Here is a 27,193-nt window from a genome sequence, read left to right on the forward strand (position 1 = left end):
ATTGGATACTCTAAATTTATAAAAATTTCCCATTATTGTCTGTGTGTAATTTAGCATGGCTTCTTGAGATGAGTGTTCAAAATCTAAAGAGTGGCAGATGAAAGTTAATTGAAGACCTAATATCAAATATAAAGTACATCGGTATAGGAAACATACTGAATGATGGGTGTACATTAAAGGATTAAAAAGTTGGGACGAATTGTATATTACTGAATTATGCAGTTACTACGAGACCATTAAAGTGTTTGTTGAGAACATTTAATTTTCTTTCAAGCAAATTGGAAATAGTTTTATTTATCCAAATTAAATTCGACTACTATTCAAAGACTGAAGTCACAAGACACCATACTATTTAAAAGTATGTTTGCAATCTTGAGAAGTCAACATCTCTTTATCACAAACACCTCCTCTGCTCTCTTGCTTGTATGTCAGCAGCATCTCACTGTCATAGAAAATCATCAAAAAGATGATTTTGCATGTTTATCATAGAATTTACAGTGCAGAAGGAGGCCATTCTGCCCATCGAGTCTGCACCGGCTCTTGGAAAGAGCACCCTACCCAAGGTCAACCACCTCCACCCTATCCCCATAACCCAGTAACCCCACCCAACACTCAGGGCAATTTATCATGGCCAATCCACCTACCTGCACATCTTTGGACTGTGGGAGGAAACCAGAGCACCCAGGAGGAGAACCCACCGCACACACTGGGAGGATGTGCAGACTCTGCACAGACAGTGACCCAAGCCGGAATCGAACCTGGGACCCTGGAGCTGTGAAGCAATTGTGCTATCCACAATGCTACCGTGCATTGTTCAAAATGTACAATCATAATGTGGTGTCATTTTGGTGTATCATTGCTGTACCCCTCCAAGGCCAACATATCTTTCCTGTAGTTCGGTTCCCAAAACTGAAAAATGTTAGCGAGCTTTTAAGCAAGTACAGGGGTGGGGGTTGGACGGGTGGGTTGGGTGGGGAGGGGAGATGGTGGGGCGAACCAAAGAAGGTCTCTGATAGGGTGGAAGGCAGAATAGATAAATGACAAAAGGCATATTTTGAGAGGGTAAGGTGTGAGAAGAGCACTGTTTGGAGGATAAATCATTGAATAAAAACTAGGTTGTGTTCAGGAATACTGAGCCAGTAAGAAAAGACAAACTGCAGAAAATGAAGGTTAACAGAGAAAAAATGTCACTCTGGACAACGGCAGAAGTAATGTCAGAAATAAGGGCAAAAGCACAGATTGTTCATAAAGTAATGGGTAGTGCAGTGAAGCGAGATGAACGTTAAAAAAAACAAACAAGGTAAGAGATATAGGAGCTAGTCAGAAAATCTAAAATTAAAAATAAGGTTAGACCACAGGGAATATTAAATGTCAAGCATTTATTTTTAAAGCAGATGAGAGGAAATTGTAACACTATTGAATCATTCAAAAGGTTACTCAAAATCAAGTGATCAACGGATAGCAAAATGTTCTACAAATTATTTGCTTCACAGAAGTGGACCATTTGGCCAACAAGTCTATATGGGTGGTACGGTAGCACAGTGGTTACCACTGTTGCTTCACAGCGCCATTGACCTGGGTTCGATTCCCGGCTTGGGTCACTGTCTGTGCGGAGTCCACATGTTCTTCCCGTGTCTGCGTGGGTTTCCTCCGGGTGCTCATGTTTCCACCCACAAGTCCCGAAAGACGTGCTTGTTAGGTGAATTGGACATTCTGAATTCTCTCTCAGTACAGCTGAACAGGTGCCGTAGGCGACTAGGGACTTTTCACAGTAACTTCACTGCAGTGTTAATGTAAGCCTACTTGTGACACTAATAAAGATTCTTCTCTTCTGTCTGCACGAACCTCCTCCCACCCGATTTCATCTACCCCCATCAACACGTCTTTCTATGATATTCGCTCCAACTGTAGTAACAGGTTCCACATTTTAACCAGTCTCTGGGTCAAGCAGTTTCTCCTGATTGCCCCATTTTTATCAGAAGACCCTTATTTCTGCTCTCATCTGCAAGGGGAAACATTTTCTCAAGTGTGCCCTATCAAGCCATAATCTAAAAGACCTCAATGAAGTCATCTCCTCCGCTTTGCTTTTACAGAGAAAACCAATTTGACCTTTCCTGAAGGGTATTACATCTTGGTGTTCATTTCATTTCAGTAAAATCTTTTTTTGCATCTTCTCCAGTGCTTCTGTACCTTTTAGTGATGTAGGCCATAAGGCCATACAGTGAATAAACAAAACATTTGTTTCAAGAGGGATTGATTAAAAAGTTCAGTTATGTTCAAGTTGTATAGAAACTATTTTATAATTGGATGTATGCATCCCTAATAGCTCTTGGACTGAGTGACTTACTAGACCGATTCAGAAGGCTTTTTAAAAATAAGAGTCAACCACATTGCTGTGGATCTGGATTCACTTGTAGACCAGTCAGGAAAGGATGACAGATTGCCTTCCCTCATGGATATCAGTGAACACATTTACGACAATTGACGATGGTTCATGGTCTTCATTTTTCACATTTTCATCAAATTTACACCCACCAACAAATATTCAACAATAACGAATACAATGACAAGCCCCCTGGCCAACGATCCCTTTATCCCACCCACCCCCAAACAACTCCAACATTTTAAATACAAAACATGCAAGAATCATTGGACTACTTTTAATTCAAGATTTATTTTAAAAATATATATATTTATTCAAATTTTTCAACAAATTTTCAACAAACCCCCCCCAACAAAAAGAAACAAGAACGCAACAATCCGAAATTATACATTGGATTTCCCCCATATACAATAACCTGCCGTATAACATTTAAGAACACAAATAGGGAGAAAAAAAAAACACCTTCACCCAAACGCCACCCCAGAAGAACCCCCCCCCCCCGGCCCTTGGGCTGCTGCTGCTGCAGCTGACCTCCTCCTAACGCTCCGCGAGATAGTCTAGGAACGGTTGCCATCGCCTGAGGAACCCTTGCACAGACCCTCGCAAGGCAAACTTTATCCTCTCCAGCTTGATGAACCCTGCCATGTCATTGATCCAAGCTTCCACACTAGGGGGCTTCGCATCTTTCCATAGTAGCAAAATCCTCCGCCGGGCTACCAGGGACGCAAAGGCCAGAATACTGGCCTCTTTCGCCTCCTGTACTCCCGGCTCGTCCGATACCCCAAATAATGCCAATCCCCAGTTCGGCTTGACCCGGCCGTTCACCACCTTGGACATAGTCCTCGCAAAACCTCTCCAAAACCCATCCAGCGCCGGGCACGACCAGAACATCTGGATGTGATTTGCCGGGCTCCCCGAGCACCTCCCACATCTGTCCTCCACCCCAAAGAACCTACTCAACCTCGCCCCTGTCATATGCGCTCTGTGAGTAACTTTGAACTGTATTAGGCTGAGCCTGGCGCAAGAGGAGGAAGAATTAACCCTACTCAGGGCATCAGCCCACAGACCCTCCTCTATCTCCTCCCCAAGCTCCTCCTCCCACTTGCCCTTTAACTCCTCCACCGAGGTTGCCTCCTCTTCCTTCAGTTCCTGGTAAATCGCCGAAACCTTGCCTTCTCCAACCCATACACCCGAAATCACCCTGTTCTGAATCCCACGTGCCGGAAGCAGCGGGAATTCCCTCACCTGCCGCCTCACAAACGCCCTCACTTGCATGTACCTGAAAGCGTTTCCCGGGGGTAGCCCAAACTTCTCCTCCAGCGTCCCTAGGCTCACAAACGTCCCATCGATGAACAGGTCCCCCATTCTTCTAATCCCTGCCCGATGCCAGCTCCGAAACCCCCCCATCCATCCTTCCCGGGACAAACCGATGATTCTCCCGAATCGGGGACCAAACTGAGGCTCCCACCTCGTCCCTGTGTCACCTCCACTGCCCCCAGATCTTCAGCGTCGCCGCCACCACCGGACTCGTGGTATACCTTGTCGGCGAGAGTGGCAATGGTGCCGTCACCAGCGCCCTCTGCCCATGCCCACACAGGGCTCCATCTCGAGCCTCTTCCATGCCGCCCCCTCTCCCTCCATTACCCACTTACGGATCATCGCCACATTGGCTGCCCAATAATAGCCACACAGATTCGGCAGCGCCAGCCCCCCCCCCCCCCCCCCCCCCCACCTGCTACGCTCCAGAAACCCTTGGGGTCTTATTCGCCCACACAAATCCCATGATGCTCCTGCTTACCCGTTTGAAAAAGGCCTTGGGGATCATAATGGGGAGGCACCGGAACACAAAGAGAAACCTCGGGAGGACCGTCATTTTGACCGACTGCACCCTACCCGCTAGCGAGAGTGGCAGCACATCCCATCTTTTAAAATCCTCCTCCATCTGCTCCACCAACCGCGACAAATTGAGCCTGTACTGGGCCCCCCAACTCCTAGCTACTTGGATCCCTAGGTACCGAAAAGTCCTTTCCGCCCTCTTCAGCGGTAGCTCGTCTATCCCCCTTCCCTGGTCCCCGAATGCACCACAAAGAGCTCACTCTTCCCTACGTTGAGTTTATACCACGAAAAGTCCCCAAACTCCCTAAGGATCCGCATGACCTCCGCCATCCCCTCCACTGGATCCGCCACATACAACAACAGGTCGTCGGCATACAACGACACCCGGTGTGTCCTCCCCCCCCCCCCCCCCCCCCGCCCCCCGGACCAGTCCCCTCCATTTCCTGGACTCCTTCAGTGCCATGGCCAACGGCTCAATTGCCAGTGCAAACAACAAGGGGTACAAGGGGCATCCCTGCCTCGTCCCCCGGTACAGCCGAAAGTACTCCGACCTCCGCCGGTTCGTAGCCACACTTGCCACTGGGGCTCTATATAGCAGCCTGACCCAACTGATGAACCCCTCCCCGAACCCAAACCTCCGCAGCACTTCCCAAAGATACTCCCACTCCACCCGATCAAAGGCCTTCTCCGCGTCCATAGCTGCCACTTCCTCCGCTTCCCCCTCCACCGAGGGCATCATAATCACATTGAGGAGCCTCCGCACATTTGTGTTTAGCTGCCAACCCTTCACAAATCCCGTCTGGTCCTCATGAATCACCCCCAGGACACAGTCCTCAATTCTTGTAGCCAGCACCTTCGCCAGCAACTTAGCGTCAACATTGAGGAGCGAGATCGGTCTATACGACCGACATTGCAATGGATCCTTGTCCTGCTTCAAGATCAAAGAAATCAGTGCCCTGGAGGCAAGGTCCCCCCCCTCCCTCGCCTTATTAAAAGTCCTCACTAGCAACGGGCCCAGCAGGTCCATGTATATCCTGGAGAATTCAACCGGGAACCCATCCGGCCCTGGGGCCTTCCCTATCTGCATACTGCCCAATCCTTTAACCAGCTCCTCCAGCCCAATCGGCGCCCCCAAACCAGCCACCTCCTCCTCCTCCACCCTCGGGAACCTCAGCTGATCTAGGAATCGTCGCATCCCCTCCTCCCCCGCTGGGGGCTCAGACCTGTACAGATCCCCATAGAAGTCCCTAAATACCTTGTTTATTCTCACCGCACTCCGCACCGTATTCCCCCCCTCTATCCTTAACTCCACCAATCTCCCTCGCTGCCTCCCTCTTACGAAGCTGATGTGCCAGCATCCGACTCGCCTTCTCCCCATGCTCATACGTCGCCCCCTGGGCTTTCCTCCACTGTGCTTCTGCTTTCCCCGTGGTCACCAGGTCGAATTCCGTCTGGAGGTTCCGTCGCTCCCTAAGTAGTCCCTCCTCGGGGGCCTCTGCATACCTCCTGTCTACCCTTAGAATCTCCCCCACCAACCTCTCCCTCTCCCTCCCTTCTCTTCTCCTTGTGGGCCCCAATGGAGATTAGCTCTCCCCTGACCACCGCCTTCAACGCCTCCCAGACTACCCCCACCTGCACCTCCCCGTTGTCGTTGGCCTCCAAATATCTTTCAATACACCCCCGCACCCGCCCGCACATCCCTCATCCGCCAACAGTCCCACATCGAGGCGCCACAGCGGGCGCTGGTCCCTCTCCTCCCCCAACTCCAGCTCCATCCAATGCGGGGGGTGGTCCGAGATGGCTATGGCCGAATATTCCGTTCCCTCCACTTTCGGGATTAGCGCCCTACTCAAAATGAAAAAATCTATCCGAGAGTAGGCTCTATGGACGTGGGAAAAGAAGGAAAATTCCCTGGCCAGCGGCCTGGCAAACCTCCATGAATCCACCCCCCCCCCCCCCCCCATCTGGTCCATAAACCTCCTGAGCACCTTGGCCGCAGCCGGCCTCTTATCCATCCTGGACCTAGAACGGTCCAGTGCTGGGTCCAGCACCGTGTTGAAGTCTCCCCCCCCCACCCCCATTATCAAGCTTCCTGCCTCCAGATCAGGAATCCGACCCAACATATGTTTCATAAATCCGGCATCATCCCAATTTCGGGGCATATACGTTCACTAGTACCACCCGCAACCCCTGCAACCTACCACTCACCATCACATATCGACCTCCGTTGTCCACTACAATATTCAGTGCCTCGAACGACACCCTGAATGAAAGCCCTGCCCTACCCATCCCTTTCTCAGCCTAACCTGATCTGCCACCTTTAGATGTGTCTCCTGGAGCATAACCACGTCTGCCTTCAGTCGCTTTAAGTGCGCGAACACCTGGGCCCTCTTGACCGGCCCGTTCAGGCCCCTCGCATTCCAAGTTATCAGCCGGATCGCGGGGCAACTTGCCGCCCCCCCCAGCCGACTAGCCACCTCCTTTTCTAGGCCAGCCATGTGCCCACGCCTCCTGCACCCTCCAGTCCCCCAGGTGGCGGACCCCGCCCCGACTACCTCTCCTACTTCCAACTCCCTTTTGGCCAATGCAGCAGCAACCCAGTTTCTCCCCCCCCCCCCCCCCCACTCCCCCCTCCCCCGCTAGATCCTCATCTAGCCATTTTGCTCCCCCCATGACACTCTCGTAAGTCAGCTGACTCCTGCTGACCCCGGCCTCTCCAGCTATTCCATCGACCCCCCAGTGTAAGAATCCCCCCACCCCTTGGCAGTCAGTGTGCACTCCTCTCCAGCCCCGCCCCCATCCTTCCCTAACGCAGGAAAAAGCCCGCGCTTTCCTGAGCCAGCCCTGCCCCCTCTGGCTCAGCTCCTTTTTGCGGCCTTACCCCAACTCCCCATCCCCGGGCCTCCACCCCCCCCTCTTCCTCCGTGGGGCCCTGCCCCTCCAACACCGACGCCCACACTCTCCCACAGCCCCCACATCAAATCCATTCACCCATCCCCACCCAGCACTCCAGCAAAAAGAACATTCCCCAAACGCGGTAAACACAGTAAACATCCCCCCACGACAAACCCTCAATTTGAGTCCAACTTTCAGTCTGTATAACGTTCCATGCCTCATCAGGCGTTTCAAAATAGTGATGCCGATCTTGGAACGTGACCCGCAATCGCGCTGGCTGCAGCATCCTGAACTTCACCCCCTTCCGATGGAGCACTGCCTTAGCCCGGTTGAAACCAGCCCTCTTCTTAGCCACTTCCGCACTCCAGTCCTGATAAATTCGGATCTCCATGTTCTCCCACCTGCTGCTCCGCTCTTTTTTGGCCCATCTCAGGACACACTCTCTGTCCACAAAGCGGTGGAACCTCACCACTACAGCCCTTGGTGGCTCGTTGGCTTTGGGTCTCCTTGCCAGGACCCGATGAGCCCCATCCAGCTCCAGGGGTCTTGGGTGCACTCCCGCGCCCATCAACGAATTGAGCATCGTGCTCATATATAGAACATAGAACATAGAACAATACAGCGCAGTACAGGCCCTTCGGCCCACGATGTTGCACCGAAACAAAAGCCATCTAACCTACACTATGCCATTAACATCCATATGTTTATCCAATAAACTTTTAAATGCCCTCAATGTTGGCGAGTTCACTACTGTAGCAGGTAGGGCATTCCATGGCCTCACTACTCTTTGCGTAAAGAACCTACCTCTGACCTCTGTCCTATATCTATTACCCCTCAGTTTAAAGTTATGTCCCCTCGTGCCAGCCATTTCCATCCGCGGGAGAAGGCTCTCACTGTCCACCCTATCTAACCCCCTGGTCATTTTGTATGCCTCTATTAAGTCTCCTCTCAACCTTCTTCTCTCCATCGAAAATAACCTCAAGTCCATCAGCCTTTCCTCATAAGATTTTCCCTCCATACCAGGCAACATCCTGGTAAATCTCCTCTGCACCCGCTCCAAAGCCTCCACGTCCTTCCTATAATGCTGTGACCAGAACTGTACGCAATACTCCAAATGCGGCCGAACCAGAGTTCTGTACAGCTGCAACATGACCTCCTGACTCCGGAACTCAATCCCTCTACCAATAAAGGCCAACACTCCATAGGCCTTCTTCACAACCCTATCAACCTGGGTGGCAACTTTCAGGGATCTATGTACATGGACACCTAGATCCCTCTGCTCATCCACACGTCCAAGAACTTTACCATTAGCCAAATATTCCGCATTCCTGTTATTCCTTCCAAAGTGAATCACCTCACACTTCTCTACATTAAACTCCATTTGCCACCTCTCAGCCCAGCTCTGCAGCTTATCTATATCCCTCTGTAACCTGCTACATCCTTCCACACTATCGACAACACCACCGACTTTAGTATCATCTGCAAATTTACTCACCCACCCTTCTGCGCCTTCCTCTAGGTCATTGATAAAAATGACAAACAGCAACGGCCCCAGAACAGATCCTTGTGGTACTCCACTTGTGACTACTCCATTCTGAACATTTCCCATCAACCACCACCCTCTGTCTTCTTTCAGCTAGCCAATTTCTGATCCACATCTCTAAATCACCCTCAATCCCCAGCCTCCGTATTTTCTGCAATAGCCTACCGTGGGGAACCTTATCAAACGCTTTACTGAAATCCATATACACCACATCAACTGCTCTACTCTCATCTAACTGTTCAGTCACCTTCTCAAAGAACTCAATAAGGTTTGTGAGGCATGACCTACCCTTCACAAAGCCATGCTGACTATCCCTGATCATATTATTCCTATCTAGATGATTATAAATCTTGTCTCTTATAATCCCCTCCAAGACTTTACCCACTACAGACGTGAGGCTCACCGGTCTATAGTTGCCGGGGTTGTCTCTGCTCCCCATTTTGAACAAAGGGACCACATTTGCTATCCTCCAGTCCTCTGGCACTATTCCTGTAGCCAATGATGACATAAAAATCAAAGCCAAAGGTCCAGCAATCTCTTCCCTGGCCTCCCAGAGAATCCTAGGATAAATCCCATCAGGTCCCGGGGACTTATCTATTTTCAGCCTGTCCAGAATTGCCAACACCTCTTCCCTACGTACCTCAATGCCATCTATTCTATTAGCTTGGGGTCAGCATTCTCCTCCACAACATTATCTTTTTCCTGAGTGAATACTGAAGAAAACTATTCATTTAGTATCTCGCCTATCTCTTCAGACTCCACACACAATTTCCCATCCCTGTCCTTGACTGGTCCTACTCTTTCCCTAGTCATTCGCTTATTCCTGACATACCTATGGAAAGCTTTTGGGTTTTCCTTGATCCTTCCTGCCAAATACATCTCATGTCCCCTCCTTGCTCGTCTTAGCTCTCTCTTTAGATCTTTCCTTGCTACCTTGTAACTATCCATCGCCCCAACTGAAACTTCACACCTCATCTTCACGTAGGCCTCCTTCTTCCTCTTAACAAGAGATTCCACTTCCTTGGTAAACCACGGTTCCCTCGCTTGACGCCTTCCTCCCTGCCTGACCGGTACATACTTATCAAGAACACGCAGTAGCTGATCCTTGAACAAGCCCCACTTATCCAGTGTGCCCAACACTTGCAGCCTACTTCTCCACCTTATCCCCCCCCCCAAGTCACGTCTAATGGCATCATAATTGCCCTTCCCCCAGCTATAACTCTTGCCCTGCGGTGTATAATTATCCCTTTCCATCATTAATGTAAACGTCACTGAATTGTGGTCACTGTCCCCAAAGTGCTCTCCTACCTCCAAATCCAACACCTGGCCTGGTTCATTACCCAAAACCAAATCCAACGTGGCCTCGCCTCTTGTTGGCCTATCAACATATTGTTTCAGGAAACCCTCCTGCACACACTGTACAAAAAACGACCCATCTATTGTACTCAAACTATATCTTTTCCAGTCAATATTTGGAAAGTTAAAGTCTCCCATAATAACTACCCTGTTACTTTCGCTCTTATCCAGAATCATCTTCGCCATCCTTTCCTCTACATCCCTAGAACTATTAGGAGGCCTATAAAAAAAACTCCCAACAGGGTGACCTCTCCTTTCCTGTTTCTAACTTTAGCCCATACTACCTCGGAAGAAGAGTCCCCATCTAGCATCCTCTCCACCACCGTAATACTGCTCTTGACTAGCAGCGCCACACCTCCCCCTCTTTTTCCTCCTTCTCGGAGCTTACTAAAACACCTAAACCCCGGAACCTGCAACATCCATTCCTGTCCCTGCTCTATCCATGTCTCCGAAATGGCCACAACATCGAAGTCCCAGGTACCAACCCATGCTGCCAGTTCCCCTACCTTGTTTCGTATACTCCTGGCATTGAAGTAGACACACTTCAAACCACCTACCTGAACACTGGCCCCCTCCTGCGACATCAAATCTGTGCTCCTGACCTCTATACTCTCATTCTCCCTTACCCTAAAACTACAATCCAGGTTCCCATGCCCCTGCTGCATTAGTTTAAACCCCCCCAAAGAGCACTAACAAATCTCCCCCCCAGGATATTTGTGCCCCTCAGGTTCAGATGTAGACCATCCTGTCTGTAGAGGTCCCACCTTCCCCAGAAAGAGCCCCAGTTATCCAGAAATCTGAATCCCTCCCGCCTGCACCATCCCTGTAGCCACGTGTTTAAATGCTCTCGCTCCCTATTCCTCATCTCACTATCCCGTGGCACGGGCAACAACCCAGAGATAACAACTCTGTTTGTTCTAGTTCTGAGCTTCCATCCTAGCTCCCTGAAAGCCTGCCTGACATCCTTGTCCCCTTTCCTACCTATGTCGTTACTGCCAATGTGGACCACGACTTGGGGCTGCTCCCCCTCCCCCCTATGGACCCGGAAAACACGATCCGAGACATCACGTACCCTTGCACCTGGGAGGCAACATACCAAATGTGAGTCTCTCACGCTCTCACAAAATCTCCTATCTGTGCCCCTGACTATAGAGTCCCCAATTACTAATGCTCTGCTCCTCTACCCCCTTCCCTTCTGAGCAACAGGGACAGACTCCGTGCCAGAGGCCCGTACCCCATGGCTTACCCCTGGTAAGTCCCCCCCCCCCCCCACAAGTATCCAAAGCGGTATACTTGTTTCTCAGGGGAACGACCACAGGGGATCCCTGCACTGACTGCTTTTTCCCAGTCCCTCTTAGAGTTACCCACCTATCTCCAATCTTTGGTGTAACTAATTCCCTGAAGCTGCTATCTATGACCCCCTCTGCCTCCCGAATGATCCGAAGTTCTTCCAACTCCAGCTCCAGTTCCCTAACTCGGTCTTGGAGGAGCTGGAGATGGCAGCACTTCCTGCAGGTAAAATCAGCAGGGACACTAACTGCATCCCTCACCTCAAACATCCTGCAGGAGGAACATTGCACTCCCTTCCCTACCATCCCTCTAACTTTCTACCAAGATCTGGCTAACAACTAAATAAATTTTTTTATTAAAAAAAAAAATTAATAATAATAAAATATGGTACTTACCTCACACCAAAGGGTTTTATTATTAGGTTAGAGGAGGAGGGCGGGCCCCTCCACTCCTTCAGGGAGACCCAGAACCCGAAGATTCTTCCTCCTCGACCTACTCTCCAGGTCCTCAAATTTTCCCGCCCACCTCTTGTGCAGCGCCTCGTGCGCCTCCACCTTCACCGCCAGGCCCAAGATCTCGTCCTCGTTCTCCGAAGTTTTGCCACACCTCCCGGATCGCCGTCCCTTGGGCCTTCTGGGTCTCCACAAGCTTCTCAATCGCTGCCTTCATTGGCGCCAGCATTTCTGTTTTCAGCTCCTCAAAGCAGCGTTTAAGAAACTCCTGCTGCTCCTGCAACCACTGCGCCCACGCTGCTTGGTCTCCACCCACCGCCATCTTGCTTTTCCTCCCTCGCACTTTTCGCTGCACCAGGATCACTTTTTTAGCTGCTCCACTCCTGGTCCAATCCATATACTGTCGGGGGGACCTTGCTGTCACCTTCCCACACTGGAAGCCGTCGAACAATTGCCGTTGGGGCCCCTCTGAAGAGCCCAAAGGTCCGTTCCCGGCCAAACGTGCGACCTACCTAGGCATAGCCGCAACCGGAAGCCTCAAGATTTTTTTATTGAATTCAAATTGCACCATGCGCCATGGTGGGATTTGAATCTGTGTCCTAGGTCTCTGGATTACTAGGCCTGTGACAATACCACGACACCACAACGCTCAAGGCAGTGCATTCCTGATCCTAACTGTTCATTGTGTTGAGGAAAATGTTTGTCCCTGTCTACTCTGTTGAGATTCCTCCTGATTTTGAACAACTTTATCAAATTTCCTGTCACCCTTTCTCTTTAAGGAGAACAACTCCACCTCTCCAATCTATCCTTGTAACTAAAGTCCCTCCCCCGCAACAATTCTTGTAATTATTTTCTGTACCCTCTTTAGAGCCTTTACAGCCTTCCTAAAGTGTGATGTTTCAAATTGAACATACTGCTCCAATTAAAGATGAACTAGTGTTTATAAGGTTCACCAATACTTCCTTGTTTTTGTACACTCTGGTTCGATTTATCAAACCCAGGATCCCATATGCCTTATTAACCATTTTCTTAACCTTTGTATTAAAAAGTAGGGAAGTTATGCTAAACTTGTATTGAAACTTGGGCAGATCATATTCAAGAGTACTGCATGCATACTCATCATAATATAAAAAAGGATATAGAGGCAATGGAGGGTGCAGAGGTTCACAAGGATTGTACCAGAAATGTATGGGTATACATATCAGGAACAAATTGACAGGCTGTGACTCTCTTGGTTGGGCAGGGGGTGTCTTCCCTCTACAACTTTTGATAGATTTAAGGGGAAGCCAAATAAGATTTGAGGGAGAAGGCAATAGATGGTTACGATGGCAAATTTAGTTCAGGAAAGATGGGAGGAGGCTCAAGTAGAGCATAAACATCAGCCTGGACTGTTTTGGCTGAATGTTCTGTGCCTTATGCCTAGGGTTAATCTGCCTTGCTACCTTCATTGATATGTGCACCTAACCACCAGGTCTTTCTGTTTCTGCATATAGGGACTGCAGTGGTTCAAGAAGGCAGCTCACCGTCACCTTCTCAGGGGCAGCAAAGGATGGGCAATAAATGCTGGCCTAACCAGCGATGCCTACATCCCATAAATTAATGTAAAAAAGGAACAAAATAGACCTAATACTAACCTCTGGAGAATTCTGCTGTTATGCTCCTGGTCCAAAGAAAAAACAATTCAGTCCTACTGTTTTCTGTCACATAGCCAATGTCATGTTCATGCTGCCACTGTTCGTTTTATTCCATGAGCTGCTGAGAAACCTGCCATGTGCCACTTATCAAATACCTTTTGGAAGTTCAAGTACACCAGTCAACCACATTACCCACATCAACCCTCTTTGTTACCTCTTCAGAAAGTCTAAGCAGAATGCTTTGTTTACTCTTTGAGGCTTTATCAATCTGTGTCCCCAGATCTCTCCATTCCTCTATGCTGCTTATAGAGATTTATTTTTCAAGGACTGTATAGCTTCTTTATTTTTACCAAAATGTACTCGCTCACATTTATCTATCTTGTCACCTGCCAATTACACACCTATTTTGCAAGTTTATTACCTCCTATATTTTGTTGCAGGGCTTCTCTATATTAACTGCAGTCCCCAATTTTGTGTCACCGGTAATATTTGAAATTAAACTTCCAAATTGTTGATGTAAATAGGGAATGACAGTGGTCCAAGCACTAATCATAATGGAACACCACTTCAGACTTTTTGCCAATCTGAGGAGTTACCTTCAACTCCATCTCTTTTTTTTTTTTTGTAGCCAGCTTACTATCTATCCATTCTGGTACCTAGCTCCGGACTACTAAATTAATTTTTCTATGTTCACATTCGGACACTTTGGACAGTCTCACGATATCAATATTTGAACAGTGGAAGTCCTAAAGTAGGAAATTTCTTTTGAGGTGTTCACTCTGGAACTGTTGAATATGAGGTTAGGCCTTGATGGATTTCATGAGCATACCTAAAGTAGCCAATAAAATTGATAATATAAATGCAACTATCTTTCGGCCTCATTAGAAACTCAAGTAGTACGTTTGGATTGGAAAATCGGTAAAAATCTCCAAAAAGGGATATTGTCCGGCAAGAGAAATTAATAAAAGGGAATGATGGACATTATTGACAGTAGGAATTCTCCAGATGTGATTGCACAACTTTGCTACTGCATAAGTGCATTCACAAGGTAAAAGGCTTGAAGTGGATGGAAAATTACTAAACCAGAAAAGCAAGAGACTGTTGTGAATGGAACAATGTTATTATGGAAAGAGATCACTCAAAGGGTTTCAGAAGGAAACGGCTGTAGTGGATGCAAATGATTTGAAGCAAGGCTGTTAACTAGGTCTGCAGATAACACCAGTCTGTCTCCCAAGGTGATTACATTACCAAATTGAAAGAAGTACAAGTAAATCGTTGTTTCACCTGCAAGGAGTATTTGGAATCTTGACTAATGTGAAGAAAGGAGGCAAATTCGGCACTGAGTGCTGAATTTGGTGCTTTTTGAGTGCTATAGTAAGAGTTTGGTGACCGAGGGAGTATAAGGCTTCATTTTTATCTAAAGTTTAGTCTTTCTTTTGTTTAGTTAATTAACTTAAAAGTTGCTGTTTGGTTTAGAAGAAGGTGAATTTTCAATAAGCTTTAAACAGGCTTCCTTGTAGGCACTTGCAGCTGGAGCTTGTTAATTAGTTAATTGGATGAGGCCAGTTTTTAGAGGCTAGATTCACAGTATAAAAGTGATCCCCTACAGTGCAGACTTTGTTTGCACTGAGTGCTGAATTTGGTGCTTTTTGAGTGCTATAGTAAGAGTTTGGTGACCGAGGGAGTGCTGAATTTGGTGCTTTTTGAGTGCTATAGTAAGAGTTTGGTGACCGAGGGAGTGCTGAATTTGGTGCTTTTTGAGTGCTATAGTAAGAGTTTGGTGACCGAGGGAGTGCTGAATTTGGTGCTTTTTGAGTGCTATAGTAAGAGTTTGGTGACCGAGGGAGTGCTGAATTTGGTGCTTTTTGAGTGCTATAGTAAGAGTTTGGTGACCGAGGGAGTTAGGTGAGGAGGGAGTAAGGTGCTCCTTTCATTTTGTTTCCGACATTTCCGCAAAGAATGTGAAGAGAGCCAGGAGTTTACAGAAAGTGTAGCTGACTGGGAGCAGAGTCGGAGGGCGGAGATCTAGTTAGTCCACAGGGCAGCTATATTCTGTCAGGTAAGAAGGGATGGAGGCTAGGCCAGTTGCATGCTCCTCCTGTAGGATGTGGGTAGTGAGGGATACCACCGGTGTCCCCGCTAACTATACCTGCGGGAAGTGCACCCAACTTCAGCTCCTCAAAGACCGTGTTAGGGAACTGGAGCTGAAGCTGGATGAACTTCGGATCATCCGGGAGGCAGAGGGAGTGATTGAGAAGAGTTACAGGGAGGTAACCACACCCAAGGTACAGGACAAAAATAGCTGGGTTACAGTCAGGGGGAAAAAAAACAAACAGGCAGACAGTGCAGGGATCCCTCGTGGCCGTTCCCCTTCAAAACAAGTATACCATTTTGGATGCTGTTGGGGGGGATGACCTACCGGGGGAAGGCCCTAGCGGCCAGGTCTCTGGCACTGAGTCTGGCTCTGGGGCTCAGAAGGGAAGGGGGGAGAATAGAAAAGCAATAGTTGTAGGAGATTCAATGGTTCGGGGAATAGATAGGAGATTCTGTGGTCGTGAGCGAGACTCCCGGAAGGTATGTTGCCTCCCGGGTGCCAGGGCCAGGGATGTCTCGGATCGTGTCTTCAGGATCCTTAAGGTGGAGGGTGAGCAGCCAGAAGTCGTGGTGCACATTGGTACCAACGACATAGGTAGGAAAAGGGGTGTGGAGGTAATAAACAAGTTTAGGGAGTTAGGCTGGAAGTTAAAAGCCAGGACAGACAGAGTTGTCATCTCTGGTTTGTTGCCGGTGCCACGTGATAGCGAGGCTAGAAATAGGGAGAGAGTGCAGTTGAACACGTGGCTGCAGGAATGGTGTAGGAGGGAGGGCTTCAGGTATTTGGATAATTGGAGCGCATTCTGGGGAAGGTGGGACCTGTACAAGCAGGACGGGTTGCATCTGAACCAGAGGGGCACCAATATCCTGGGAGGGAGGTTTTCTAGTACTCTTCGGGAGGGTTTAAACTAATTTGGCAGGGGAATGGGAACCGGATTTGTAGTCCAGCAACTAAGGTAGCCGATATTCAGGACGCCAAAGCATGTAATGAGGCAGTGGGGAAGGGAACACTGACAAAGGAGAGTACTTGCAGGCACGGAGATGGGTTGAAGTGTGTATACTTCAACGCAAGAAGCATCAGGAATAAGGTGGGTGAACTTCAGGCATGGATCGGTACTTGGGACTACGATGTGGTGGCCATCACGGAAACTTGGATAGAAGAGGGGCAGAAATGGTTGTTGGAGGTCCCTGGTTATAGATGTTTCAATAAGATTAGGGAGGGTGGTAAAAGAGGTGGGGGGGGGGGGTGGCATTATTAATTAGAGATAGTATAACAGCTGCAGAAAGGCAGTTCGAGGAGTATCACCCTATTGAGGTAGTATGGGTTGAAGTCAGAAATAGGAAAGGAGCAGTCACCTTGTTAGGAGTTTCCTATAGGCCCCCCAATAGTAGCAGGGATGTGGAGGAACAGATTGGGAAACAGATTTTGGAAAGGTGCAGAAGTCATAGGGTAGTAGTCATGGGCGACTTTAACTTCCCAAATATTGAGTGGAAACTCTTTAGATCAAATAGTTTGGATGGGGTGGTGTTTGTGCAGTGTGTCCAGGAAGCTTTTCTAACACAGCATGTAGATTGTCCGACCAGAGGAGGGGCAATATTGGATTTAGTACTGGGTAATGAACCAGGGCAAGTGATAGATTTGTTAGTGGGGGAGCATTTTGGAGATAGTGACCACAATTCTGTGACTTTCACTTTAGTAATGGAGAGGGATAGGTACGTGCAACAGGGCAAGGTTTACAATTGGGGGAAGGGTAAATACGATGTTGTCAGACAAGAATTGAAGTGCATAAGTTGGGAACATAGGCTGTCAGGGAAGGACACAAGTGAAATGTGGAACTTGTTCAAGGAACAGGTGCTACGTGTCCTTGATATGTATGTCCCTGTCAGGCAGGGAAGGGATGGTCGAGTGAGGGAACCATGGTTGACAAGAGAGGTTGAATGTCTTGTTAAGAGGAAAAAGGAGACTTATGTAAGGCTGAGGAAACAAGGTTCAGACAGGGCATTGGAGGGATACAAGATAGCCAGGAGGGAACTGAAGAAAGGGATTAGGAGAGCTAAGAGAGGGCATGAACAATCTTTGGCGGGTAGGATCAAGGAAAACCCCAAGGCCTTTTACACATATGTGAGAAATATGAGAATGACTAGAGCGAGGGTAGGTCCGATCAAGGACAGTAGCGGGAGATTGTGTATTGAGTCTGAAGAGATAGGAGAGGTCTTGAACGAGTACTTTTCTTCTGTATTTACAAATGAGAGGGGCGATATTGTTGGAGAGGACAGTGTGAAACAGATTGGTAAGCTCGAGGAAATACTTGTTAGGAAGGAAGATGTGTTGGGCATTTTGAAAAACTTGAGGATAGACAAGTCCCCCGGGCCTGACGGGATATATCCAAGGATTCTATGGGCAGCAAGAGATGAAATTGCAGAGCCGTTGGCAATGATCTTTTCGTCCTCACTGTCAACAGGGGTGGTACCAGGGGATTGGAGAGTGGCGAATGTCGTGCCCCTGTTCAAAAAAGGGACTAGGGATAACCCTGGGAATTACAGGCCAGTTAGTCTTACTTCGGTGGTAGGCAAAGTAATGGAAAGGGTACTGAAGGATAGGATTTCTGAGCATCTGGAAAGACGCTGCTTGATTAGGGATAGTCAGCACGGATTTGTGAGGGGTAGGTCTTGCCTTACAAATCTTATTGAATTCTTTGAGGAGGTGACCAAGCATGTGGATGAAGGTAAAGCAGTGGATGGGATGTAGTGTACATGGATTTTAGTAAGGCATTTGATAAGGTTCCCCATGGTAGGCTTCTGCAGAAAGTAAGGAGGCATGGGATAGTGGGAAATGTGGCCAGTTGGATAACGAACTGGCTAACCGATAGAAGTCAGAGAGTGGTGGTGGATGGCAAATATTCAGCCTGGATCCCAGTTACCAGTGGCGTACCGCAGGGATCAGTTCTGGGTCCTCTGCTGTTTGTGATTTTCATTAATGACTTGGATGAGGGAGTTGAAGGGTGGGTCAGTAAATTTGCAGACGATACGAAGATTGGTGGAGTTGTGGATAGTGAGGAGGGCTGTTGTCGGCTGCAAAGAGACATAGATAGGATGCAGAGCTGGGCTGAGAAGTGGCAGATGGAGTTTAACCCTGAAAAGTGTGAGGTTGTCCATTTTGGAAGGACAAATATGAATGCGGAATACAGGGTTAACGGTAGAGTTCTTGGCAATGTGGAGGAGCAGAGAGATCTTGGGGTCTATGTTCATACATCTTTGAAAGTTGCCACTCAAGTGGATAGAGCTGTGAAGAAGGCCTATGGTGTGCTCGCGTTCATTAACAGAGGGATTGAATTTAAGAGCCGTGAGGTGATGATGCAGCTGTACAAAACTTTGGTAAGGCCACATTTGGAGTACTGTGTACAGTTCTGGTCGCCTCATTTTAGGAAGGATGTGGAAGCTTTGGAAAAGGTGCAAAGAAGATTTACCAGGATGTTGCCTGGAATGGAGAGTAGGTCTTACGAGGAAAGGTTGAGGGTGCTAGGCCTTTTCTCATTAGAACGGAGAACGATGAGGGGCGACTTGATAGAGGTTTATAAGATGATCAGGGGAATAGATAGAGTAGACAGTCAGAGACTTTTTCCCCGGGTGGAACAAACCATTACAAGGGGACATAAATTTAAGGTGAAAGGTGGAAGATATAGGAGGGATGTCAGAGGTAGGTTCTTTACCCAGAGTAGTGGGGGCATGGAATGCACTGCCTGTGGAAGTAGTTGAGTCGGAAACATTAGGGACCTACAAGCAGCTATTGGATAGGTACATGGATTACGGTAAAATGATATAGTGTAGATTTATCTGTTCTTAAGGGCAGCACGGTAGCATTGTGGATAGCACAATGCTTCACAGCTCCAGGGTCCCAGGTTCGATTCTGGCTTGGGTAACTGTCTGTGCGGAGTCTGCACGTCCTCCCCGTGTCTGCGTGGGTTTCCTCCGGGTGCTCCGGTTTCCTCCCACAGTCCAAAGATGTGCAGGTTAGGTGAATTGGCCAATGATAAATTGCCCTTAATGTCCAAAATTGCCCTTGGTGTTGGGTGGAAGTGTTGAGTTTGGGTAGGGTGCTCTTTCCAGGAGCCGGTGCAGACTCAAAGGGCCGAATGGCCTCCTTCTGCACTGTAAATTCAATGATAATCTATGATTAATCTAGGACAAAGGTTCGGCACAACATCGTGGGCCGAAGGGCCTGTTCTGTGCTGTATTTTCTATGTTCTAAAAGCATCTGCGCTTGCATGGGAAGGTGCTGTGGAAAGTGGAGGCATGTGCTGGAGGTGATTGAGGACTGGCCAGTGCGACAGAAGGAACGGTCCCTTTCAGAAACCTGCAAGTTGAGGGGAGGAAATTGTGTTCGGCAGTGGAATCAGATATAGCAGGACCTGCGGAGTATTTCCAGCAGTTTCTGTTTTTATTTCAGATTTCAGCACCCACAGTATATTGCTCTTGTAAAATTTGGGAGACTAGGGAGAGTGAGAATTCTGGGCAATGTGGATGAAGGTGTTTCTTTTTGTCTCCAGCATTTGTACTGGTTGGTACGTGTAGGCTCGGAGGTATTTTTAAAGGTTTGGTCCAATTTTTTAATACTTCGAAGGTAGTCGAGGTTAAAACAATTTCAAGAAGGAATTAGATATAGCTTTTTGGGCTAAAGGGATATGGGGAGAAGGCAGGATCAGGGTATTTATTGAACTTGATGATTAGCCATGATCATAATGAATGGCACAGCAGGCTTGAAGGGCCAAATGGCCTCCTCCTGCTTCTATTTTATGTGTTTCTATGTGTAAGTGTGTAGAAAAATAAAAAAAGGCAAACTATAAAGTAGACAATACAACAAACTAATAGGTAGATATAAATAAGATAGATTAAGATTTGGCAGAGCAGGCTGTGTGACTGGATTACAATATGTGCAGATTTGTCAGCGAGACTGTCTCAAGTGAACACATTTATTGTGCCTTCACCTTGAATCTCTCCAGCTGAGAGTCATTGAGCTGGATGTGGGTTGCAGGCACTCCAACACATAAGCGAGGGATGCAAGTATCTGAACAGTTTGCTTCAGGTCTTAATCACACTTTATAGAGAGGTGTATGTTCAGAGCAGAATTGGTGTGTTGGATAAGGTGCAGAGAAACGGGACCTCGGGTGGGATAGAAAATGAGGATAAGCAGAAATAGTTGCTCAGTTTGAGGATAAGGAAAGATTGTTGGAAGGACGGCTAGAATTTGAGTTATGGTAATCTGGAGCAGGAGGAGGGGAAACATAACATGGTAGTTGCAATGAATTCAGTAATTAAGAGACGTATAGCATTCTTTGCAAGCAAGATCAACATCCCACATGGTTTGTTTCCTAGTTGGTGCCAGGGTGAGGGACATCTCTGACGGGCTTGAAAAGATATTGGAGAAGGAAGGGTGAGTTCAGTTGTTGTGATTAACAACATAGTGATAGTAGACAAGAGGTCCTGTTTGGTAAACATTAGGCTTAGGAGTAGGCGACTCGGCCATTCAAACCTGCTGTGCCATTCATTAAGATTGGACAGGTTGTGCATGTATCCATTGGAGTTTAGAAGAATAAGAGAAGATCTTATTGAAACATAGAAGATTCTGAAGGGACTTGACAGAGTTAATGCCAAGAGGATGCTTCCCCTTGTGAAAGATGCTAGATCAAAGGGATACATTTAAAATAAATGGTCTCCTATTTATGGTAGAGAAGCGATTTCTTTCTCTCAGAAGGTCATTAGTATGTGGAATTCTTTCCCCACAGAGTATTGGAGACAGAGCCGTTGAATATTTTAATGCTGAGTTAGATAGGTTCTTGATTAGCAAGGGGGTCAAAGGTTATCGAGAGAAGTCAAGAAAGTCGAGTTTAGGCTATTATATGGTGGAACAGACCTGAGGGGCTGATTTACATGCTTCTACTTTGTATGTTTGTAGGGTTGAATTCCCTAGAATTCTAGACGGTTAAGGGATGATTTCATTACATTTTTCCAGAGTCTAGGAATAACATGTAGGATAGAAACTACTTCCACCATTTAATAGCCTCAACTCTACTTTTGTGTCATCCCTCCACAACCTTTGACCAAATTTGATTGCTTTTTGTTACGGTATTAAAGGATATGGGGCAAAGGCTGGTTTATGGAGTTAAGTCGCAGATCAGCCATGATTTCATTGAATCGCAGAATAGGTTTGAGGGGCCAAATGTAGTCCTCCTATTCTTAATTCTAGAGCAACCTCAAATATAAGACATAAAGATTTATGTTTAGAAAAGGGAAGATGCACAAGTTAGTTCTTTAAAACTATTTTTAAGCTGCTGGTGAAAAAATGGAATGGATCATCCAAGGAAACAGATGATGTGGGAAAAGAAATTGAGATGTAACCATAAATTTGTACAAATTAGTTACTGTGAGGTGTTGATTTTTAGCACCAATCGAAGACTACATTATCTTTTCTGGTCCTGTACTTTGTGTACCAATGATAATACCAATTTTTGTATTTTATACTTGCTACTATTGCAGAATTTCATGAGTAAAGTTCTAACTTGTGAAAGGGTAAGACCAGTGCATTTATCATATGGTTAATTACACCTTTTTTCACCAGACATCTGATGGATTTTGCAATGACAATTTTGTTCTTGATCAAGACAAGAATTATGTAGATGAATCAGAGCACAGTTTCCAAGTATTTTGGACAAGTTTTTTTTTAATACCAAGTGTGGGTTGAAGTTTTTTCTGTTTCACTACAGTTCGTTTGAGGCTATGAAGTTCCCAGATTTCTTTTAGTTATATTATGGATCGTACACTTCGGAATACTGCTACCAAAGCCTTGTACCAAACCTAATTTCCCAATGTTGGCGAGGTGATATTGAATTCTGGCATAGCTCTGCAGCTCAGATTTGGTTCTCTGCTGTACCTTTGTCATTAGGAGTTGCTAATTTAAATTGGCCAATCCATTGGCCAGGTTTTCAAAGTATATTCCCTACTGAAAGATGACAGATTTTGGCTTGGGTATAAAATGCACCTTTTCTTTTAGTGGTATCTTGTATTCCTATTTTGATTATTTCCATCTCCATCTCCCCAGAAGTGAAGGAAGGCAATTTTGACTACCACCCTGATCAATCATCCAATAGCATATTTAGTTGTACTGTGTCAAATCACCAAAGCAACCATATCTGCCCAAGACATTGGATCTCCTTCACTGTAGTTGCCTGGAACTATTTTAAATGTTCAATGTTGCTTTCAGAGTCTCTTTTATTTTAAAGAAAAATCTTGCCAGGACTTCATAGTGAGAAAAGCATACATGCAAGTATAAAACTACAACTGAATGACATTGGATCTGTTAGGAAGTTAACAGATTAAATCTGTACCCTCAAAGTAGTGATGAAAATGTTGCTTATTCCCTTTCTTTATAACATTTGCACTGACAATATTTTAAATATCCTATGAACCATTTTGTGAAAGAGAAGTACAGAACAGCCGATGATTGAGAAAGAGGGGTCAGTTACCTCAGTTGACTGGACGGCTGGTTCGTGATGCGGAGCAACGCCAACAGCGCGGGTTCAATTCCTGTACCAGCTTGAGGTTATTTATGCAGTTCCCACCTTCTCAAACTTGCCCCTCGCCTGAGGTGTGCTGACCCTCAAGTTAAATCACCACCAGTCAGCTGTCAAAGGGGGGGGAGTAGCCTATGGTCCTCTGAGACTGTGGCGACATTTACGTTTCCTCTTTTACCGGTGAGAGCATGCACATGCACTCACACACATGCACAATAAGTAAATACAGAAAACGGCTATTGAAGACCTGCTTCCCCCAAAGACCATCACGTTGAGGGATAATAATGAAAAATTCATGTATACCTTGGAGCATACTTGAAAAAAAGGAAGGGAGCCATACCTTGAGAAATTTCCCCAGTTGATATATTCTTGACCTGAAATTGTTAGTTAATGTCAGGGGCATACTGACCTCTGAAGCATAATTTAGTGTTGATATGGAAAGGTAACAGATTTTCATCTTCCTTTAAATGTTTATGAAATCAGATGAATGTTTGGCATCATCCAAATTTGTGATACTGGATTGGAAGCCTCTGCAAAAATTATCTTCTTCAAATTCTTTGAATGTCTATGGATTTTTTAATGTTATAGCTTTAATTGATCAAGAGATGGAATAAATTAATTAAACTGCTGTTGGAATTGTGCAGTTGGAATTCTTTGCTTTTATCAGAAAACATATATTAAAGCAATTTAGTCAGATGCAGAGAGGTTAAACTACAACATAGTGGAAGGTTGAAAGGAGATGTAATAGCGGCATTCAAGATCATGAGGGGCCTGGACTATAGTTGGGGAGAAACTGTTCCCATTGATGGAAGACAACCATAGGGCACTAACTTAAAGTATTAGCAAAAGTACCAGGGGCAACATTAAGAAAAGCTTTTCAATGCAACAAGCGATTAGGATCTGGAATGCAAAGCCTGGGAGTGTGATGACGGCAGATTCAGCTGTGGCTTCCAAAAGGGAATTGGATAATTACCTGATGAGAGAAGATTTTCAGGGAAAAGGCATGGGAATGGGACTAGTAAAGTTGCTGATAATGGACCAAATGGCCTCCTGCTGTGCTGTAACCATTCTACGATTCTTAAATATAACAAAAGTAGTGGGATACTGAAGGCAAATGGTATGAATTTTACTGTGACTGATGAGGGAACAACTTTTATCCTTCACCCTATATACAGTTGCCCACAGACTTTTAATGAGCTTGTGTGGAGTTTTTTCATCCATATTTAGTGTGAGAACAGTGGGTAATTAGCCTAAATTCACACCATGATCTCTGTATCGATTACATTGGGAAGAACAGGGTTATCGCACAGCAGCTTTTGAATTTCTATTTTAACATTTTCTATTTGTATGAATGCTAGAAGTTGCAATCAGTGTTATCCAGTAATAACAGCTGGTACTGATGGCCTAATGATTATTAGTACAGAAAAATCCAGGCTGTAGCTGTAGTGGGGAATATACAATGTATGAGATGGAAGACTATTAATTAGACATGAGCCAAACATTTTTTTGGCCTAACTCACTATTCCCAAGTTGGATTGTTAGCCAGAAGACATCAGTGATCTGAAGTTACACTATCCACGTTGCTTCAGTGACTCACTCATTCATAAAACCTAACACAATGACCATCTGTGTTTGTAGTTTGATTTATTAAAGATCAAAATGACTAACTCAGCATGTATGATTGTCATATGTATTTAGATTTGGTCATTTAGGTCCTTTATATCCAACATTCAATAGTATCATTGTTTTAGTTATCAAAATATATAACAATCATATTTTAGTAGGCTTATATGTTTTTAATAACATTTTAATTGTCTGTAAAGGGAAATTGAATGTATTTTGTTTTAACTTTGTTAACTATTCTATACATGTTTCAATACAGTTTGGAAGATATTGCACAGAAGTATTAATTGGTTCATCTTTTTCCTCAACAGAGGTTAATAGACAAGTCCCGAGTAACCTGTGTAAAATGGGTGCCTGGTTCAGAAAGCCTGTTTTTAGTATCTCATTCCAGTGGCAATATGTACTTGTATAATGTGGAACATTCTTGTGGTACCACAGCACCACATTATCAGCCACTGAAACAAGGAGACAATTATGCGGTTCACACCTGCAAAAGCAAATCTACAAGAAATCCTTTACTCAAATGGACAGTTGGAGAGGGGGCCCTGAATGAGTTTGCATTCTCTCCTGATGGGAAGTACCTTGCTTGTGTAAGTCAGGATGGATTTCTCCGTGTTTTTAATTTTGATTCCGTGGAGTTGCATGGTACAATGAAAAGTTACTTTGGAGGACTGCTATGCGTGTGTTGGAGTCCAGATGGAAAATACATTGTAACAGGTGGCGAGGATGATCTGGTGACCGTGTGGTCTTTTATAGACTGTCGTGTAATAGCCAGGGGACATGGACATAAGTCATGGGTCAGTGTTGTTGCATTTGATCCTTATACCACTAGTGTAGAAGAAAATGATCCTATGGAGTTCAGTGGGAGTGATGAGGACTTCCAAGACCAAATACACTTTGGCAGAGATCGGGCAAATAGTACACAATCTAGGTTGTCAAAAAGGAATTCTACAGACAGTCGTCCTGTAAGTGTCACATATAGGTTTGGCTCTGTTGGCCAAGACACACAGCTCTGTTTATGGGATCTGACGGAAGATATTCTGTTCCCTCATCAACCTCTTTCACGTGCTCGGACACACACAAATGTGATGAATGCCACAAGCCCATCAGCTGGAAATGTTGCAACCAGCACTGGAAGCAATGGCAACAGCAGCATCACAACACCCAGCAACTCCTTACCTCCTCCTCTTCCTAGATCGAATAGCCTTCCGCATTCAGCAGTTACAAATGTCAATAACAAAAGCAGTGTCATGGATGGTGCAATTGCTTCTGGAGTCAGTAAATTTGCAACCTTATCACTACACGACCGCAAGGAAAGACACCATGAGAAGGATCACAAACGAAACCACAGCATGGGTCACATTTCCAGCAAAAGCAGCGACAAACTAAACCTAGTCACCAAAACTAAAATGGACTCAGCCAAGACTCTGGGAACCTCTCTCTGCCCTAGAATGGATGATGTGCCCCTGTTAGAGCCTCTTATCTGTAAAAAGATAGCACATGAAAGACTGACTGTGTTAATATTTCTTGAAGACTGTATAGTCACTGCCTGTCAAGAGGGATTTATTTGCACATGGGCAAGGCCTGGTAAAGTGGTAAGTTTGAGCTCTTAGACCTAAGTTATATAAAAAAAAATCGAAGTTCACTCAATTCCTCTTTGGAGCAAATAAATTATTTTCAAAAAGCTGCTTTTTGACCAAATCATGATTTCCTTTTCACAGACACTTAAGTCCAAATATAGATAGATACCAATTGTTCTGCAGCGACTTGCTCCGAAAGCAATGCTAAAAATCATTAACGAGTACTAATAAACCATGAGATGTAGTAAATATATTTTTTTAAATTACAAAATGAGAAGGTGTAATCTCTTTCACCAGGCCTGCCATTTCAGGTCCACATTGTGGAGGGATTACAACATAACTTCCAGAAAACATTGGACCACCGTTACTATCATTAACATTAGGGGGTGGTCGGTCAGATTTATTGTATCCCATTTGATTTATTTCCCTTCACAAATGAAATTTGTGATGAGGGTATATTTCCCTTTCACTAATATAATGTATCAAAATGGTTGTGTGTGTGTGTATATATATATATATTTATAGATGTGTATATATACATATGTATGTGTATATAGAGATATATATCTCTGTATATGAAAAGCATCATTTATAAAAGGATAATTTTTTTCTAATGAAGATTAAGTGCTTCTTTAAATGGAGTAATGTGTATAATGTCTTTAAACATGGGGTATATTTATCATGTCCTGTATTAACTACTACTGTACATCTCTGTAAAAACTTGTGCATGTTTTCATGATCTGGTGTGTACCAGAACAGTCCACAATTTTTACAGTGGAATTCAGTGAGATGTCAATTTCTTTAATTCACAGTTTGGAGAAGAAAACCAGTGAATACTGCTAGTGTATATTAAATGAATGTATGCTGTATATAAATGCTGTTGTTTCAGTTTTTCTGACTGTGGTAACACTATTTCATTTACAATAAGTGTCGTCACAT

General features: G+C 45.6%; 1 protein-coding gene across 1 annotated transcript in view; it reads left to right on the forward strand.

The window, feature by feature from the left end:
• wdr20a (WD repeat domain 20a) overlaps window positions 1–27,193 on the forward strand; it is a 166,613-nt gene that overhangs the window by 86,139 nt on the left and 53,281 nt on the right. Inside the window, 1 exon segment of the mRNA XM_072490769.1 lies at window positions 24,986–26,269. Within this exon segment, the coding sequence (XP_072346870.1) occupies window positions 24,986–26,269 (1,284 nt within the window).

Source organism: Scyliorhinus torazame, chromosome 2 (assembly GCF_047496885.1).
Source record: "Scyliorhinus torazame isolate Kashiwa2021f chromosome 2, sScyTor2.1, whole genome shotgun sequence".
Classification (NCBI taxonomy): Eukaryota; Metazoa; Chordata; class Chondrichthyes; order Carcharhiniformes; family Scyliorhinidae; genus Scyliorhinus; species Scyliorhinus torazame.